The 19,372-nt window shown below is 36.8% G+C and overlaps 1 protein-coding gene across 6 annotated transcripts in view; it reads left to right on the top strand.

Moving 5' to 3' along the window:
- Positions 1–19,372, top strand: part of NBEAL1 (neurobeachin like 1) — a 79,899-nt gene that overhangs the window by 6,167 nt on the left and 54,360 nt on the right. For all 6 annotated transcript variants that reach the window (XM_064434196.1, XM_064434200.1, XM_064434198.1 and 3 more), the window contains exons 3-7: positions 9,579–9,670; positions 14,802–14,963; positions 16,267–16,348; positions 16,527–16,654; positions 17,489–17,571. In XM_064434196.1, coding sequence (XP_064290266.1) covers positions 9,579–9,670; positions 14,802–14,963; positions 16,267–16,348; positions 16,527–16,654; positions 17,489–17,571 — 547 coding nt within the window. The remainder of the gene's footprint in view (positions 1–9,578; positions 9,671–14,801; positions 14,964–16,266; positions 16,349–16,526; positions 16,655–17,488; positions 17,572–19,372) is intronic.

Genomic DNA, 19,372 nt, shown 5'->3' with positions numbered 1-19,372 from the left:
CTACTGCTGGATAAAGTCTGAGGTTTGTCCATGTTTTTGATGTATGATTCAGGGTTTTAGTTTAGAATTTCCACATGTCTATGGGTATATGGATCAGCACTTTACAGAACCTGTAAGAAACATCCAGTTCTGACCATGCCAACAAATAATAATTCAGGTCAAGCTTTTATTGATGTGAAAAGAATTGAGTATCTCTTAAATGGAATGATATACCACAAGGCTACAAACATGGGTTTCTGGTTCTATGTGTTGATGCTCTAATATAGAGTGAAGTTAACAAACCCTGGATCGTTGTGTGTGTCTGAGTTACTGCTCTTTTAACTTGGTCACCTGGGCAGATCTGGGTATGACATGTGTCCTGGTAAGAGAATATTGCCAAACCAACTCAAATACGCAGTGTGTTTGTGCTGATCACTGAAATGAGAGAAAGGCTTGCTAGCTGCCCATTGAACAGCATTGGAGCTTAAGGCCTGAATCCAAATGTTGTCAGTAGACACTGTTAAAATATTTACAGGCTTCAGAAAGGTTAAACAGCTGCTGTAGGAGAGAGAAAAGCTTCTCTAATTACTGAGCTTTTCTTGCTGAAAGAATTATGTGTGAGTATGGGCACAAACATCAAAACATGCACATTTCAACAGTACTGATAGGCACCTTTTTTCTTTAAAAAACCACCAATTTGCTCAAGTCTAACTTTTCCAATTTATTATCCTCTACTAAATGGGAGGCTGCAGTGGAGGACAATGGGAGGTATGACAGGGAGCACCAAGAAATGAAAACTGTATTTGATTATTCTCCTCATAAACCCTTCCTTAATTTTGGTATTTTGGGCTTCTCCAATTATCTGCAGATCTAAACATTAGCTGCGAGTTTTCTGTGCTGTATGATGTTTGTGAGTGTTGATGCATTCTCTGATATTTAAAGCACAATCCAATTTATGATTGAGGATTACATTTGCCTTTAGTAAGCAATGGGAATAAGTAATATTAAATAGGTAGTGAGTGGGTAAAGCTTTTGGGAGTAAAGCAGGGTATGGAAAACAGGTGTGTCATTTGCAGAAATCTGGCTCTAGTGCTGATCATTTAAAAACTGAATCAGCAGAAGTGCAGTGGATACCAAACAGCATTTGGGCAAGTAATCGATATTCTCCTATGCCATATTTTTTGAGGGTTTTTTTAGTGTGTTTGAGTGTTTTGAGGGTTTTTTTTTGGTGTGCTTTTGAAAAGTGGATTTGGGTTTTTTTAATTATACCCCTTCAGTCTATACATTAATTATACCTTCAGCTTCAATATGTTAAATAAGGCCAGGTGAGACTGAGAAGGCAAAACCAAATAGTTAAATCCATAGCTAAAGATACAGAAATTGGTTTTAGTTTTATTTGGTGTAATCACATGACACTTTGAAACAAATACAGACTTTTTTTTGCTAAGCTATGCTCCAGTTCTCAACCTTTATCTGCTGGAACACATAGTTAGACAATGTTTAGCTGTTGATATGGTGAAATAGGCTGATGTTTTACTGTTGTAGCACCATCCTGCTTCCTTTCTGTCTGTGATAAACTTGTATTGTCTCTTGCACTACATTGAAAGTTAGAAACTCAGTGGGGCAAAAGCTGACTTTGTGTGTGTTGGTGCTAAAATTCAGCCTTTTTCTCATGTAAAATAATGGCATAATATGGAGTTTATAAGCAATTAAGAGTTCAAGTCTTGTGTAAGGTATAGTTTGAATTTTCATTAAATTTAGGCTAATCTTGACACTGTAGACTTTTGACATCATGTTATTTCAGCTACCTTTGAATTATTTAGGATGCTTCTTGTTCCCCTTAAAGTACAGCTTTCAATTGGTTCACTATGCCAAATTTGATGGGAAAATTGAATACTAACAGTATGGTAAATTCCTGATAAGTGATCTGTGTGGTGGACTCCGCAAGGCTGAAGTAGGCTATACCAACTTATACATGGGGCTTGCCTAGTGGTACTCTGTCAAATGTGAAGACATTAAAATCTGAGTTCGCATTAATTAGATTCATGCCATGGATGGCATCAGCCACATGCCAGTTTCAAGCTACAAGGTTGTAATTGTATCATCATTCAAAAACAACAGCAACAATAAAAAAGGCAAGAGAAAGAAAAGTAGAGGCTTTATGTCTATTTAATAAGAAAATTCTTTCATTTTGTTTTTCCAGTTTTGTTGGAGATCTGAAGTAAAAAGGCAAATGAATAAAAGTGTTTGGATTATCTTGAAGGCAATACTAGAAGATTAAAGCTTTTTTTTTTGTTTTGAAAAGAGAAGAAAAGTATTAAATTTGACTTTAAAGTTTGTGAGCTAAATTTTATCATGATTGGCAGGTATAGGGTTATTTCGGTATAAATCCCTATACTAAAGAGAGTTTTTAACTTGTCCCAAAATAGTTGTTTCTATCATGATTCACTGCAACTTCCATTTATAAAACAAAGCATCACCACTCAATTCCTTTTTGCTTTTAATTCTGGAATGGAACAGAATGCTTGTGTGGATGTTGAAAAGTTACTTGCCAGGAGCTTTTCTTCTTTTGGATCTACTGATTCAAAAATCAGTATTTTGATTGTAGTGGAAAGTTGAGCCCAAAGGTGATTCGCCAATCAATTAGAATTGATTGATCAAATTTATCAAGGCAGTTATACCAGTTTGCAATGGTTTTTCATGAAGTTTTTTACTATTTCTAACTGTGGTGTTGCTGCTATAACACAGCTTTTCCTATTTGGTTTCAGCGTGTTCTATGAAAGGTTCACAAAAAGCACTGTGTCATATTGCGGAGTAAAGGCTGCTAGGAGTTCTCATGCTGGAAATGTAGCCTTTTATGTCTGAAAACATGAAGAGGAAAGAGCTCCCTTAACACAAATCTTCTAATTCCCAAATGAATATTTTATTTCAAACAGTGTTGAGAAATGTTCTGCAATTCTGCATTATGCAGACTACTTCAATTAATTTAAAGATGAGTAAACTCACCAGTGATCTAAAGACAATGTTTCATGTTTAGTTTCCTAATGTGATGTTTTGTAAGTATAATTCAACTTTGACACCAAAGGATTGTTCTTATTTTAAATAAAATGCTTGGGGATAGTGGATTACTTATGATAATGCCAGTGCCAGTGAGATTTTATGGTTGTGCTTCTAAGCTGAAATCCACTTTGAAGGTTGACTGAGAGCTAGCAGGAGTCAGACCCAGCTGGCTGTTTGATGGCTGCATGTTAAATTTAACAACTTCAAACAACTGCCTTGTCCAACAAGTCAGGCTTGTCTGATAGTTGGACTCTGAACTGCCCTGCAGGGAATTTTTGACTTTAGAGCATGGAATGTGACCCTGCAAAGAGCCTCGGGTGGATCCAGCTTTTGTTTTTAGCAACAAATACTTCCTGAACATATCTATAAAATCCTACTGAGCTTTGCCCTTCCAGTTCTTTGCCTGAAGCCTTAGTAGAAATGGAAGTTACTAAACTAAAATAAACCCTTTATATAAATACATAAATAGTGTTGGTGTGAAACCTTGAGTAAATGTACCTGTATTCCACAGGCACAGGGCTGAAGTCTTTCAGTTGGGATGACTTCAGTGCCAGTTTTGTGTGAAATGTTTTCATTTAACTGAGAGCTAGCTGTAAGACTAGTACTACCTGGCTTCTTAATGGATATAAAAATGTTATACTGGTTCAGACATTTCTTGTGACCTTCTTGCACAGACTGAAAAATAGGCGTGTATTAGAATATTTCTGTCATTCATTTAATCAGTTTTCATAGAGACTAGAAAAGGCTCCTGTAATTTCCAGACAATTTAGTGTATCAAAGACAAGAGCCTGTCCCAAGCTAGTGTAGATTTTGGCCGTAGTTCCTTTTCACTTCATTGCCTTGGAGAAGGTCCTGCCTGTCTGAGGGACGTCAGTGTAGATCCCCACTGGGCTGTGGGCTTTGCCTCAGCCTGGCTCAGCTCTGAAGGTGGTGAATTGGGAGCTTGTATCCCAGCTCCACCACGTGTAAGCTTATACATCCAAATTGCAAGTGGTAACACTCCATGGCAATCCTGAGAATTGCCTGGCAGAGGTTAGTCACAGTATTGCAGTGCATGCTGGGGTCCAGTACAATGGGTTTATTTAGCAAATGTTCTTTTCTTTCTAGCATTGTACTGTGTTGGAAAATAATAATTAAAAAACGCTAACCCTCCTCTGGCTGTTTCATGGGAGATGGGTTTAGTGTGTTATGGTTTGGAGTGGTTTTTGAGGTTATTTTCAGTACTTGTTAAAAACACTCCACTGCTCAGGCCTGGCAGTGTTTTTTTTTTTAAAGTGTAAGGAGCTGTAGCAAGATCCGAGAGGATCTTAGGGAAATGGAGGCCTGAAGGGTGGTGTGTCAGTGTGCTGTGTTGGGCTATTTGTTTGGTTTTTTTTAATGAAAGCCAGAGGTATTTAGGGAAGAGTAGGAAGAAGAAAGTACTTTCACTTTCAGCTGCTCTGAGCTACATTTGATTTAATAGGCACAAAGGACTTATTTTTCATTAGTGCAGGTGAGTGACTGCCATAGCACTTTCAAAGGCCTTCATTACAATGGGCTGAGCTCAGAAGCCTAAGCTTAGCCTCTGCAAACTTGTGGCTATTAACAAAAGAACTTTTATACTCCTGGGCTCTTTATTTTGTTTTTCAGTTTTTTTTCCATAGACTTTTGTTACAATGACACCTTTAAGATAGCATTGTTAAAACTCTTGTTTCCATTTATCATTATGAAAAGAAATGGCTGACTTCAGCTCTATTTTACCTTCTTGGAGTTCAAGCCATGGGGAAATTATCTTCCAGAAGTTTTAAGGCATGCAGTTTCTATATGTGAATTACTATTCAAATAAACTACATAAATTTTGCACAAAAGCTAGGCAGGTTTCAGGTAAATAAATGAAAAGGTTGGGCTTGTAACTTAGAAGGCTTTAAGGTTTCAGAAAACAACATTTTTTTTATCTTGTAGTATTTGAAAAGTTGTAACTGGTGAAAGGCATTTTATTACCTCTTGGAAGCTTCTTCCTGCCTTTACTGCTTCTGCACCAATCAAAAATGTCCTTCTTGATCTAACAGGATCAGAGTGTGTGTGGTGGGGCTGGAAAAGAACACCAATCCTCACATTGATTTATCACAGTTAAGCCTTGTGGTGTATTACCAAAGCTTTGTAAACTGTGCTCTGCAAGTGCATCTTCAGCCAGCACCACAGAAAACAGTTTAGAGCTGTTTTCTGACACACAGCCTCCACCTGTCTGCAGAATGATAACAAAAGGGTGATTTTCAAAGAGTTTTCCACAGTTTTTGCTGCTTCTGCTGGTCACAAGGCTTCTGAGTATTTATGATGCTTTATTCTGGTGTTCTACTGCTTCCTTAGGAGGACCACAAATGTAATGTAGTAGCTCACAGTTTACAGTGAATCAGGTGGAGCTGAGGTTGCAGTTCAGTGATTTGTTGCCCTCAGTAGTAGCATGGATCCCACGGGATGCTCTTTTCTGACACCTAGTAACACAGGTATTTGTCATATTGCAACACGTAGTGCCTTGGAAAGTTGATCTGGCATTGGAGAACACAAATGTATTAGTGTTAAATTAAGGTCAATTTGTCTTCTGCTGTTAATATGGTTTACCACTTCTGTTGTGGGACAGTAGAGGATTGTTGAAAAGGTGAGTTGGTGGGGGGATTTAACAGAAATACATTCTTTTTCATTTTTCATTCCACCAAATTTAAACTCCAGATTAAGTGGGAACAGCTGACCTCAAGAAAAAGTTCAGTTCAAGGTAAAGGTGCTGGGTAGGATAATTTCATTATACATAAAACCACAGTGTAAACAAAACAGCTGATAGCTGTTATTACTGCCTGGTTTTATGATGAACTTGGAATATTAAACCACTGTAAAAAGCATCTGTTTCTCCTAAGCTATGATGCCTTTGGTTTGGAGAAATGTAAAATGCATCTGACTCACATAGGCAGGTCTTCAGAAAGGTTGTATGTGTTTAGCTGTGTTTTAGACATTTATATATACTTGGCCAAGGGTAACATTTACCATGTTCAGTTTCCTTTCCTAAAACTTTTCCAGTAAAATCTAGACTTTCTTGGAGGTTTCAATAGGAAACTGGTGCCTAGGATCTGGAATGATTGCTGCTAATAAAGAGAAAAGAAAACCTGGACCAGATTTGAAGTTTGAAAGGTGTTTATAGCTTCTGTTTCTAACATTATTGACATAACTTACATTAAATATCTTAATTGTAGCCCATTTGCTGAATATTTTTTCACTTTTTCCTGGAATGAACTTCTGCTTCACAAGTCTTCATTTTTGTTTGTTTCTGGAAAGGAGGCATGCCTCTGTTAGCTGGTGTATAATGGAGATCTGTTTCTTGGTATTTCTCATGTTGCTAAGTGATCTTGTTTACTTTTTTTGCCTTCATGATTTTTTTTTTTTAAATTTGTCCAAGTGGTTTTGAGTTAGTGATGTTGCTTGGATGAAAATCTCTAGGTTTGACTCTGAGTCAACTATTGCATAAACTGTTTTCTGCTGGCACATACCAGTAGTGCTACCTGGTATTTTGATATAAAATCTGATTATTTTAATAACTTGGAATATTATGTTATTAATTGAGTGGCAGTGGACAGAAATGAAGGCAGTTGGGTTGAATTGTGTGCTGCAGGGAATAATCAAACAGGACAGCAGTTCTTGTTTTTTACCAGGAGCAGGAAGAGTTCTAGTGGCAAAGCCAATTAAGCAGTCTGTGCTCTGCAGGTAGGCAAAAACTTCTGGCTGTTTCATAACATGTGGTTTACTGTTGCCATCTGTATAAATGCTATTTCTTGTGTATTTTGTCTGCCAGTATTGTCTTATTCACAGTCTGTACTGACAGCTTTGCAAAGGAATTGGAGTTCAAAGATAAAGAAGCTTGAAACTCATTTAGGCTCTATCACTAAAAAGGAGCAAGCAGGCATTTGATATAATTTTGTCTTTTGCCCTACCCTTCCCCTTTTCTCATCCTTGACTTTTGTTAAAACAATTTTAAGTCAGATAATGTTGTTATTTGCACATCTTCTTTCATGGTAACCAAGAAAAACAGTTTTTTTACACAAGTTTGCTGTTAGCAATTGGGAATGAGCCTGAGCTGTGTCAACAAAAATTTTTAATTTAGGAGCATGAATAGAATCAATCTGGTATTACTTGTTGGATTTCAAGGAGAAGTTTCTCATGCCAGCGGACAAGTAGTTTGTTCAACAGGGAAAAAGTCTCTTATGTTCACTTTTTACACACGTACATGACCATTTTCATCAGAGACATGGACACATGGATATGGCAACATTTCTGTTCATTACTTCCCTGTTGTTGCTTTGTCCTTTGTAGCCTGAGCTCTATTGTAATTATTGAAAGGGCACCCTGGTTTCTCTTGTCTTTATGATCCTGTGAAATAGTTCGCTTGCAGCTAAAATTACTTGCTGTGAGATGCAAGAAAGTTAGAGCTTTACACTTGTGAACATTTTTGAAAAGCTGGGCTGTCTAAAGGCAGTGTCTTCTACAACTTTTAAATAATTCTTTTAGGCAAGTTTACTTCTTGTCTAACTTTTGGGTTGGTTTTCAATGTGTTTGGTGTCTGAACCTGAGAAACATGTATTTTATGCTCACTTACTTGTAATAAACCAACAAACTCCGTGGCTTAAACCAGTGGCTTGGAAACTTTGAAATTATTCTTTATCTCAGCCTCTTCCTTCATTCTGTGTTTTGCAATTCCATGTTGAGGACAATTGGTAGGTGTGTTTAAGATAAGTTAACCATTTGGTAGCTCAGTGCATATTAAACATGAACATAGTGCTGTTTTGACAAATTTTTAACATAAAAAGGAAAGGAGTGATTACTTAAATAATTGAAAAGTGAATAAAAGCAGAGATGAGGAGGGGAAAGATTATGAAGGAGGGAGAAAGATTAGGAATTAAGCAGAAGAAGGGAAATTAAGACAATTAGGAAAAGTGAATAAGAAAATGCCATAAAGTCAGTGGAAGTGAATTATCAGATAAAATATGTATCTAGCTGAGGCTGTTATTTGGCACCTGTTGTCACAGTACCTGAACACATTTTATATATAATTGTGATAGTGAAGTAAATTGTGTCTGGATGTTTGTGGCACTTCTTCCTTGAGTTGAGGGTGGTTTTTGGGGACGCAGAGAAGGGTAAAGGTCTGGAATGAGAAGGGTGTTCCCATGCTTTATAACTGCTGTATGTGCAAGGAAAGATGATCTGGGGAGAGCTTTGCATCACTTGAGGTTCTGAATTTGTGTTTATTTTATTCTGAGGTTGTTGGTTTTGCTTTGTTTGCATGGGTTTTTTTAAACATTGTTTTGTTTGATTTCTTTCCCTTGTGGAGGGCTCTTTCCTATTTTCACATTTCTATTTTGCACTGACAGGACTCTGCCAGTCTGTCTTGGTTACTCTTCCTTTTACACTGACATTGCTGCAGAAAAGTGTGTGTGTGTGTGTTAGAGATACTCACTGTTTGTTCTTCAGTCTTAACTCTACAGGGAAACATCTTATTTGGGAACATCTGTGGTAATATAAAGGCAACAAACAAAAGGGAGGAGATACAGAAGAGGGAAAAGGATAAAGAAAGATGTTTTCAACTTCTGCAAAATATTATAAATTATGGAGTGGATTCAGAAATGATTTGTAATCTCAAATACTCCAGGCAAAATTTAAAAACTGTTTTGAAAATTATTTGTGGTGTAGAATGTGGGACTATGTGCATGTGTGTTAGTGAACAAGACTGCTCAGTTCTGGCAAAGAATGTTAGCTATGGGCTGGCAACTTGGTTTTGAAAATTAAGCAGCTTGACTTCTACAGTAAGACTAGCTCAAATGCATATTTTGACAGGATTCCCCTCTGTGGTTTGCAGTGGTCTAGTATCTGTCCTAGTTCCTAGGACAGTGTTTATCCCTGAGGGACTGCTGGTCACAAACACAGTCTTTGTGCTCTACTAGGAACAACTAGGAAGCTTAAATATAATTTTCTATCTGTTAATAGGTATCTAATATATGTCATAGTTTCTACATTGTCTTTCTGAACACCATCTGTCTGTGATCTACTGTTATCTGCCATATTGACCTATGAGTGAAGCAAAAGGGAAATTATTTTGTGATTAGGATGGCTCTTAGGGTTCTTATTTAATTTTATGAGCCACAAGGAGTGTTGTGTGCTAGTATATGTGGTATCAAGACTAGAACACATTCTAGTAAGTTTGTAAAGCTGGTATGGATGACTCTGGAGAATAAGTTGAGATTGTTTATGATGGAAAAAGCTAAAATGCTTTGGTTGACACTGGTGCCAAGAAGAGGAGATGCCTAAAATAATGGCAAAAATGTCCAATCAGCACAATGTGGCTGAAAATTTTAAAGTACACAGGTGGTTGTTTTTTCTTTTGGTTCTAAAAAATTTGTATTCCCTCCTTTCTCCCAGTTGAAATGCCTTAAATAGAAACTTTTTATTTGAGGCAGTATTACAGAGTTGTTGATAGATGACCTTGAATGCAATATTGCCTAATGTTCCCTTCCTTTTTACAGAAAGATCCAGATTACCTGAAGCTCTGGTTGGATAGTTTTGTGTCTAGCTATGAACAGTTTCTGGATGTGGACTTTGAGAAGCTGCCAACGAGGTATGTAGCATTACAGACCTGTTTATCTTTCCCTGATATCTGAAACAGACCTGGCTGGGTGCCCAGTCCTGTTCAATGGCAGTGCTGCCTTTAAACTGAAGTAAGTTTTTTACTTGTCAAGTGGCACTCCCATTAATTTGAAAGTCAAGCTGGATGAAACTAGGCAAATACTGGTATTTGCATCATATTAGGAAATTGGCATGAGTACTTCTTGTTCTTGGTCGTAGAAATATAATTGTTTTTCCTTGTGTTCCTTATAATTATTTTGAATAAGTATTCATTAAATGTTGCATATGAAGTAGTGTTTACTAGCTGCATCAGCAGTGACAGAAGAGAAGCAAGATATAGGTAAAGAATTTGTAATTTTATTTCAGGGTTTGCTTTAACATTAAGGATGAATGAAATTCTCAATGAAAGATTTGGGTATTTTAGCTGAAAACATTTAAAAATTAAAATATGCACCAGTTACAGACTTGAGAGTGATTTCTTTGCATCCATGAAGACTTCAGGGTAAGAGTATTGCTGACATCCATCATGTTGCTGACCAAAAGCTTCCACTTATAATCATGAGGGTGTATTGGAGCCTAATTTCAGTTTCATATTTAGTATTTTAAATTTTTATGTTGTGTTATCATTACTGTCTTTTCATGTCTAACTTTGAAAATGAGAAGTAAAAACTTAGGCATTGGATGTTTTCTCTTTTGAGGTGCTTAGATGAACTAGGGATTTGAAGAAAAACCAAATGTTGAAGGATGCAGTCTTCATGAGAACTGATGTCAGTATATTATAGCTGATACCACCAATGCTGTTTGAAAGCACAGAATGGTGCTCCTTTCATGATGGCTGCATTCCAAGCCCTGTTGAAATCAATGGAAATTCTTTAATGGGCTTTGGATCAGATCCTGTTTGAAGTGCAAGTGATAGCCTCAACTGTTAGAAGGAAATGAAGCATGCTGCAACTGGATCTCAGCAGATAAAACATGGACTTCCCAGCTCTTTGTATTAAAATTTTCCTCATAATGGCTATATGAGTGCAAAATATATAGTGCAAGTACCAGTAAGCAAGACCTTCAAGTTAATTCTGGCTATTTCTAATAATTTATTTCTTTCTAGTGTCAAAAATGCATCTTACTGTGTTTAGTTAAGGAGAAAACCTGGGTCAAAGGACAAACTTATCTTTAACATGCTACTTAGTATTGAAACAGTGGAAGATTAAAATCAAAGTACCAAGAGATTCTTAGTTTTTTAAATGTATTTGTACTCTGAGTTTAAGTGTTTTTTAGTGTATGTGTTCATGGTTTTCGTGTTGTTTTTTTTCAGCAACATAAAGCTTAGTTATGCAGAAGAGTAGCAGCATCTTCATTGTGCTAAATGGTGACTTTAGTGAGTGTAAAAATCATGTGTGTTTTTCTGAGCTTAATGACAGGATTAGTGATTTAGTCTGGAGGAATAGAACCATGTGGATTTAGACTCATTTGTGTAACAGATGTAAAGAAAAAGCATCAAAACAACATAGGGATGAAGGCAGATCATTCCTGTGCCTTTATGTCTACAATGAGAAAACCCATGGCGATCACATACTAGAATTAACAAAGAATTGCAGTTTCTGCCCATACATGCATTTGTGATATAATCAGGCATGTGAAGAGTGGCATCTTTTTGGGCTTTGTCAATTTGTATCGCAGGCCCTTATACTGTGAAAACAGTATTACTGAAAAAGAAAAGTAGGTCAGTGTAGAACGGCCAAATGCTGATTTCCAGTGACTCCAGGGGCCACAGGACCCTGTGGACTCACTTCTTTTTTTTTTTTTTTTTGTTTAACTGTATTTCTTATTAGACAACTAATTGTGTCTGTTGGTCTTAAAAAGTGTGATGCTAACTAAAATGAGAAGCTGACTGCACCAATATTTTTTTCTTTTTTTCCTTCTATAAATCTTGGTGTGTTTTACAGCTGTATGCCTGAAAGACCTTGTGTAGTGAAGGGCTAATGCCAGGAAATAATGAGAAACTCTTTAGGGAGAAGGCTTGCACAGATTGCTGGACACAACTAACTGTTTGGAGGACAGGCATGAAATTGTGTCAATCTAAAACATATGTGGAGGTTTTTAGCATCCAATAAAATACCAGTTAAGAAATATAAAGATTCTATTACAGGTTTGGTTTTGGGTTTTTTTCCTTCCTGAAAGAAGGACCCTTAATTGGCACTGTCACTTGCTGATTTAACTCACAAGGGTTGGGTTTTTTTTTTTTTCTATAAATTGGAATATCTGATTTCCTGAAGTCTGGTTTGGAAATGTGAAAGATGCTAAGCAGTACAGAATTAGGAAACCTCTAAATATACTGTGTGAGTGTACCCACTATGATTTGACTGTATAAGTAGAGCTTATACAGTTATGCAGCTTATAGGCTTATACAGCTTCTGTTCTACGCTATCTTTGTGCCTCTACTCTTTATGAAATGGCTCATTGATGATGTGTTAATGATTTTGCTGAAAAGGTGACTATAGCTATGCTAATGGTTTGATCATTGAGCACAAAAGACCAGCACACCTGTCTTTTATTTCCCTCAAAGCATGTATCCATGTCATATGTATTTACCATGAAAAGGATAAAACCTTTACCAGCTGGTGTGAGGATTTTTTATCCTCATTGGAGAGGAATTGTCATTTGATTCAATACTTTTAAAAATAATAAAGGCCTCCGGAGTGTTCGTCTTTTTTTTTTCTGCTTTTGGTTTGCATGATCTTGAGCAAAGGAGCTTAAATGAAGCTCATGCAAAGTACCATAGAAACCATATTTTATTAACTTGCTGACTTCAAAACCACAAAAAAATGATGCAGAAGTCATGATAGGAATGCTGATTACATGGTTTGTGTGATTGCGTGGTGACTGTTGAAAAGTACAGCCTGGTTTGCTGCAGCAGTTTTTACCAGTGGTGGAGGAGAGTTCCCAGTGTGTTTGAGCAGGAGTAGGTGCCTCTGATGTGGAGGTGGTTCAGTTCCCTTCCAGACACCTGACAGACTTTGTGTGGCTGCATAACCATGTTAACATCATGAAGGAAATTATAAATAAAAGGATCACAAATGTGTCAAGTTCTTTCTCATATTTTTGAGGTAGGTTACCAGCAGTCAAGTAAAAATGTCAGATAGGGTATGTTTTTTTATATTAATTTTTTTCTTTCCTTTTGGAGTACTTACTTTAAACAATGAGTCTGGTTGGGAAAAATTGGTGCTACATGTCAACAAATTTAATTCCTTGTTTAAATCTAAGGTTTTTTGGTGGTATAGTAGTAATTTGGTCTGGGGTGAAAACAAGCTTGATTGTTTATAGAGCTTTACATTTATTTATATACTCTGTAGTGTATTAATTTTGTGTAATGCCAATTAGGATTTCTCATGCCATTCTCAGACATCTCTCCCAAATTCTCATGGGTTGTGCAATACAGGCAGCTACTGCAAAGAAAACATTCTTTGGGATGTGAGGCATGAAGGGTATGCTGTTTGCTCTTCTTGTAAAGCATTTCATGATCTTACTGAAAAAGACTTGTTGGCCATTTTAGGGAATTAACTTCTGGAGATATGATTTCAGATGTCGAAAATTACAGTTTTCCTAATACTGAGAGGAAATTATCAGAATCTGAAATACAGAATCTGAATTATTAGATTATGAGAAACTGTGCTTGTAGTTCTAGAGTGTGTGGATCTGCCAGCATCTTGAGGGGTAAGGTTGCTATCACAGAAATTAAAATTAATTTTTTAGCATTTGAGTTGGAAAAAAAGCAGTTGCTCTCAGTTTTGTGGTTATTTTGTTGCTATCAGTTTAGAGCCTCAGCTATAAAATTTGTGTTACAATGCTCTGTATCCCTTGAGATCTGAATTCCACAATCCAAAAATCAAATTGCACAACTGTGTGAAGGGGCAAGGGAATGAAGTAGATAGTTGTCTGTATAAGTGTAGGTAACATTTGTTTTCTAGGACATGGAAGCTTTCTGTCACTTACACCTGTCTAGGTGTTTTACTAAACTGGGCCTCTGATTTTCCTTCCTATAAAGGCTTCCTTTTCAACATTAGAAGCTAAACAATGGATTGTTCCCCATTTTCCTCAAATAATAGAGATCAAGTTGTATAGGGTCAGTCTCTGCATTTCTACACATCTTTGTTTTTTCTCACATAGGTGCAATGTATGCAGCAGTCATATTAGTCAGGGTTTGAGCTTGCTGAATTTTTTGTTGTAACTTTCCTCTGGCTTTGCGCGTGTTGGAGGCTTTTGTAAGCTGTAAGGGTCTTGCTTGTGTCTTCGTTTTCCTATGTAGAGTTCATAGAGGATGTGTCAGGCTAAATAGCTGCTGACGAAGGCTAACTGTTTTTAGCATGTGCAACAGTGGATAAACAGTTTTCATCCCAAAAAATATTGCAGTTCTGTAGATTTCTATACTGTTATTGAAATGGGTTTCCTTATGGTTGTTCCTGGGTCATTTTCTTATTTGGTTTTGGATCACTGGAGAAAAAAATTAAACCACAAATAAACCCATTCTTTTCTTCATGTCTTGGTTCTCGCTGGTGTGTTTCTAAAATGTTTTAGTTTGCAGAAAACAATAGGCAAAGGCTAATTTTGTGTGGCTTTTTGAAACTTATGTAAGAACGACATGAGGTTCACTGTGGATGAATACCAACTGTGCTTCAATAACTATGCAATAATTGGCATCTCATTTATTTGGATGCTTTTAATCTTCAGTAGAAAGTTGAAAATGTTCTTCCAAATATGTTTTGTTCTCATGTTTCATTCCACTGTGACTGTCTCTGGGGATTTCCTAGGCCACCTTTTTACCTGATGAAGATCATGCAATTGCTTTGTGGCAATTAAAGCAGCTCATTGCATGGAGGAGGATTTAGGATGCCACTTAATGAATTTTAACACTTTTTTTAAAATGTAGTTAATTTCTGGGGAAAAGTAAGCTTGAACTGGTGTATTGCCACCAGGCATTTCCTTGTGGCTCATTAGTTGTTTGTGATGTGTCAGTAGGGTGACCTTTCCCACAGAACTTCACTGGAACACTACAGGAGTACACAGGAATCGATTGGCAGCTTGGCATTTGTATGATTAGCAATTTTGTGTCTGGCTTGTTTCATCAGGGTGGATGACATTCCGCCAGGAATATCGCTGCTTCCCGATAACATTCTTCAGGTCCTCAGGCTCCAGTTGCTACAGTGTGTCCAGAAAATGTCAGATGGCCTGGAAGAGCAGCAGCAGACTCTGTCACTTTTACTTGTGAAATTCTTTATCATCCTTTGCAGGTATTTGTTCTAATTGGTACCTCAGCAAGGCTGTTGTTTTGTTTAAAAAATCCTGATGCAGCTTATAAATATAGATTTAATGACACATACTATGTGATTTGATACCTTCCAGTAGATACAGAGAAATAACACTTCTCACAATCTTCAAAATAAAGACAGAGGGAGTAAAAGAGAGAGAGTGGAGCAATGTAATCATTTTAGCAATAATGTTTGTAATAGAAGTAGAAGAGGTTTAAACACTCAATTCTTTGTAGCTATAGAAGATAAATCTGTGGGAATTCAAGATATGATGTACCTCGTATAAGAAATACTTTTAAAAGAAAAGGTGCACTCTAACAACTGTTAGCTATGAAATAACTTGAGAGAGTTGTACAGGAAGAACTGTTTCACATTCTTAACATACTTATAATTCCATAAACAGCTTGTGAAACTTATTACACTACTCATGCAGCTGATTTCCTTCTGAAACTTCTGCCTGATAGTGTAATTCTGTTGACACAAATGAATAAACTGTTTTTAAGGATCTGTTACTCACTGTTTCTTCAGTTTGCCGTTGCAAAACTCTGTTAGAGAGAGGAAGGGGATAAAATATAATAGAGAATCTCCTTTACTGAGGAGTATTTGAAGCAGCATTTTTGAATAATTTGTCTCACCTTACCTCTGAAACAATACGAAGAGTTGTATGGCAATGTTTAAGTACCCTGGAATATTGAATATACGCTGAGTGGATGGTGGTAATGTGTTTCTGAATTACAAACTGGTGTCACCTTTGCTTGCTGAAAAGTTCTCCTGTGTCATCACTTAGATATCTGATCTTTGTAACTTCAAAACTGAGAAATTCTTAGTTGCTGTTGCTTTATTTTCTAAAATAATTTATTAGGTGTTTGTTTTGCTCCAGAGAATTTTAAGTGAGTAAATGTTTCTAGGTTATATGTTTCCTAAAGTCTTAGAAAGTGTGTGCACTAGTAAAGTAGAAGTTATTGCCTTTGTTATCAGATGCCATTTCTGAACTTTCTATTTAGGGTGTCCTGGGAATCTGCTTAACCTCTGAAACCCCAAATTCCAGATGGAATTGGTCTGTAGCAGAGTGACTTAAGTCTTTCTTCCTGTTACATGAAAACTTGTGAGCTCTGTAATGGTGACAGAAATAAACATTTAAGTACGTGTGGTCTTTTGGAGAGTATTTTTGAAATGCTGGTATCCTTTTGAATGAATATAGAAAGAATGCTAAAACAAACATTGTTTGAGCTAGCTTCAAATGGTACACTGTGTACAATCTGTGGTTTTTGTGTTGTCTTTGCAGGAATTTGGCTAATGTGGAAGAGATTGGGATGTGTTCATACATTAACCATGTTATCACCATGACTACACTGTACATTCAACAGGTACGTGGTTAATAATTCTTGTCTGTATTTCTGTCATCTGATACCTCCTGCTCCTTTTTGTGTGATCTGAGCTCTTTCAGTAATAGTATTATGTGGGGAACAGTTTGTTCTGGGGGAGACCAAGATTAATTTTCAACTTCTGGAAATTTTCTGACCATAGCTTTCTTTTTCTCCTCAGTTAAAAAGCAAAACAAAAGAAAAGGAAGTGGAGGATCAGACCCCCATAGAAGAATTTGTGAGACATGCATTGGCTTTCTGTGAAAGCCTGTATGATCCGTATCGAAACTGGAGGCAGCGAATTGCAGGGTATGTGTGCACTAGCACAGGATTGTAACTGCTGTGGTTTATGAGAGCTTTAACCATCAATCAGTAGAATCACACCACAGAAATGTAATATGCTTTCTCAAACTGGATGTGATTTAAATAATTTTTAAAAATTATAATATTTTACTGTTTATATTAAAGTTAAAACAAAATTAAATTTGAGGATGTATCAAGAGGTGATTGCTTGTGACTGATCACCATGAAGGTGCTTACATTATGTTGTCCTTCCAAAAACTGACCATTTTTCTAAGCTAGTGGAACAAAGAAGCCAAAAGGAGTGTGATGGCCAGACCTGCTTGAATAAAGGCAAAAGAAGTTATTGAAGTTCACAGTGTAGATAACTTACATCTTTGAAAATAAGTTTGTAAGTGTAGCAGTAGAATTACATCCCTTTAATTTGACTGTGTGTTCTCACCAGCCTAATGAACTCATAATAATGTTTTCTGCCCATTTAAAATGGCTTGGTCAAGAAATTTGGTATTCCAGATGGTGGCTTAGTTGCAATAAGCATTCACTAAATAAGAGATTGCTGTTTGTTTTTTTTTTAAATTTTTTTAGCTAACCATTTTGTAAAATATTAAGTCTTTTTAAGTGCAGACTGAATGTGGGATTAGCTGTGATTCATGTCTTCAGGATGAAATACTACTTGACTATTCTTTTTCATTGTGTAGGCAAAAGATAACTCCTGATTTATGGCAGCATTCTCTACTAAGTCATAATATAAATTCACATTATAAGCAATAAATTAATACTTAAATAATAAACAAAGGTATCGTGTCTAATTTCTTTGGTGTATGTTTTTTAATGTCATTGCAGACGTTTCCTTAGCACAGTTGAAAGGAGCAGACAGAAGTATAAACCAGCTTCCCTCACTGTTGAGTTTGTCCCTTTTTTTTACCGTAAGTATTACTTAACAGCCTGTTAAAAAATAGTTTTCTGTAGAGGAATGAACTTAGTGAGCCCAAGTAACTTTCTCCTAAGCATGCCTGATAATGTCAAAGTTCTTGCTTTCTGAGACTGAATGTAGTGGCTTACTTTTTCTACTTTGCTCTGAGCATCACTATTTTGTCATTCCTGCTCATCTTTGAAAGTCTTTTTCTTTATTTCTAGACTTTATTTCAGTGCCTAATGTGGTTTAGTAGGGTTAGGTCCGTGAATTTTCTTTTTGTTGTGGTACACAGTGATTGCACATGAGATCTCTGTAGTAACTGCACTGATAACTCTCATGAAAAAATAATCTTAGGAGAATGTTCATGCACTTCCATTCTTTAATACAATTTAACAGCTAGAAAAAAAGAAACTGTGCCATTCAACTAGCAAATGCTCCTTGGTCTCAAGTTTAGGAAACAATTTTCTCTCTGGTTAAAGTCATTAAATATCACGATGGCTACTTTGGAATTCATGTGTTCTTATGATTACAGATTGTTTGTGTGGAAGAGAAGAACTTACATGTCCATATTCTGTACTTAAATCTCAAGGATGTGGGATGTCCAGGTAGTTTGCCAGTTTAGCATACCAAAGTGCTAGTGCCTACCGAATTGAAGCAGCAGGAAGAAGCTGGAGGGAAGGGCAGTGAAGGAGTGAAATTGGTCTTTTTGCAGCTATCCGTTAATTTAGTTTTAATTTAAAATTAAAAAAAGAGAGAGATTATATTTATGGAGTGGTAGCATTTATGAATTTGATTTTTCTAGGTTTGAGTCACAGCTCCTGTTTCTTGAGATTCCGTTGCTGTGTACAAAAAAATAGGATAGTTGCCAAAAAGACCAAATTGTTGCTGCCAGTAAAATGCCCTTATCTACGTTCTAGAGCCCTGGGAACACACTCTAAAGGCTGCTACTGAGGAATATCATCTGTAGGTTCTCTCCTCTCCATTCAGTGCGTTGCCCTGTGGTTCCTCCTGTCTCTTAAATACAATAATGTGACTGAGCTAAAAGTGTGCTCATTAGCCAGCAGATACTCATCTGCTTGTTGGCCAACTGGCAGAAAGGACAGAGTCAGAAATTGCTGAGCATGTGCCTTAAGCATCCTGCCAGGCCAGGACTAGTTTGAGGGGGGATGGTTTTAGTCTACCCAGCCTAATGATTTATTCACAATATGCTAGGTACTGCTCTTTTCAATTTGTCTGAAGTTCTACAAAGATCCAGAGGCTCTAAGTCAAGGAGTGGTGGTACTAGCTCACTAACAGTGTGATCATCTAAGCTCTGTTCTGTTTGGAGAACAGATTAGAAAAATAGCTCTGCAGCCTTTTAAAACAGGCTTAGACGTTCAGTATATAGTCAGAAATCTTACTTGCCAATAAGTCGCATTTCCAAAAATAATCCTTTGTAGTTTCTTGCTGCTGTTTTAGGCCTGGTCTTATTGTTGTAACAACAATATCCAGGTTATATCTATTGCTAAGAAGAGATGCTGAGGCTGTCTGGGACTAATTTCAATTAGATATGGCAACAGAAGAGGTGCTGTATAGTTGCCATTAAAGAAATTACTGCTAGAAAGGTTACAGGCCTGCACAGGATTCTCTAGCAATCTGCCTTAAAGTCATCAGGCTCAGGGACTGGTTTGTAGGGGATTTTTTGAGCTACCTGCACTGCATATGGCATCAGACTTTTCATGTCGAAATTTCTCAGAAGTTTGTTGTGCTTGATAACTGGTTGTGTGTTAGAATGTCCTCCTCTTTCTCGTTAGTGTGGACAAAATGGGCTC

This window comes from Passer domesticus, chromosome 10 (genome assembly GCF_036417665.1).
Source record: "Passer domesticus isolate bPasDom1 chromosome 10, bPasDom1.hap1, whole genome shotgun sequence".
NCBI classification, from domain to species: Eukaryota; Metazoa; Chordata; class Aves; order Passeriformes; family Passeridae; genus Passer; species Passer domesticus.
The sequence above is the reverse complement of the archived record's forward strand: the minus strand, read 5'-3'. Positions and strand labels throughout refer to the sequence as shown.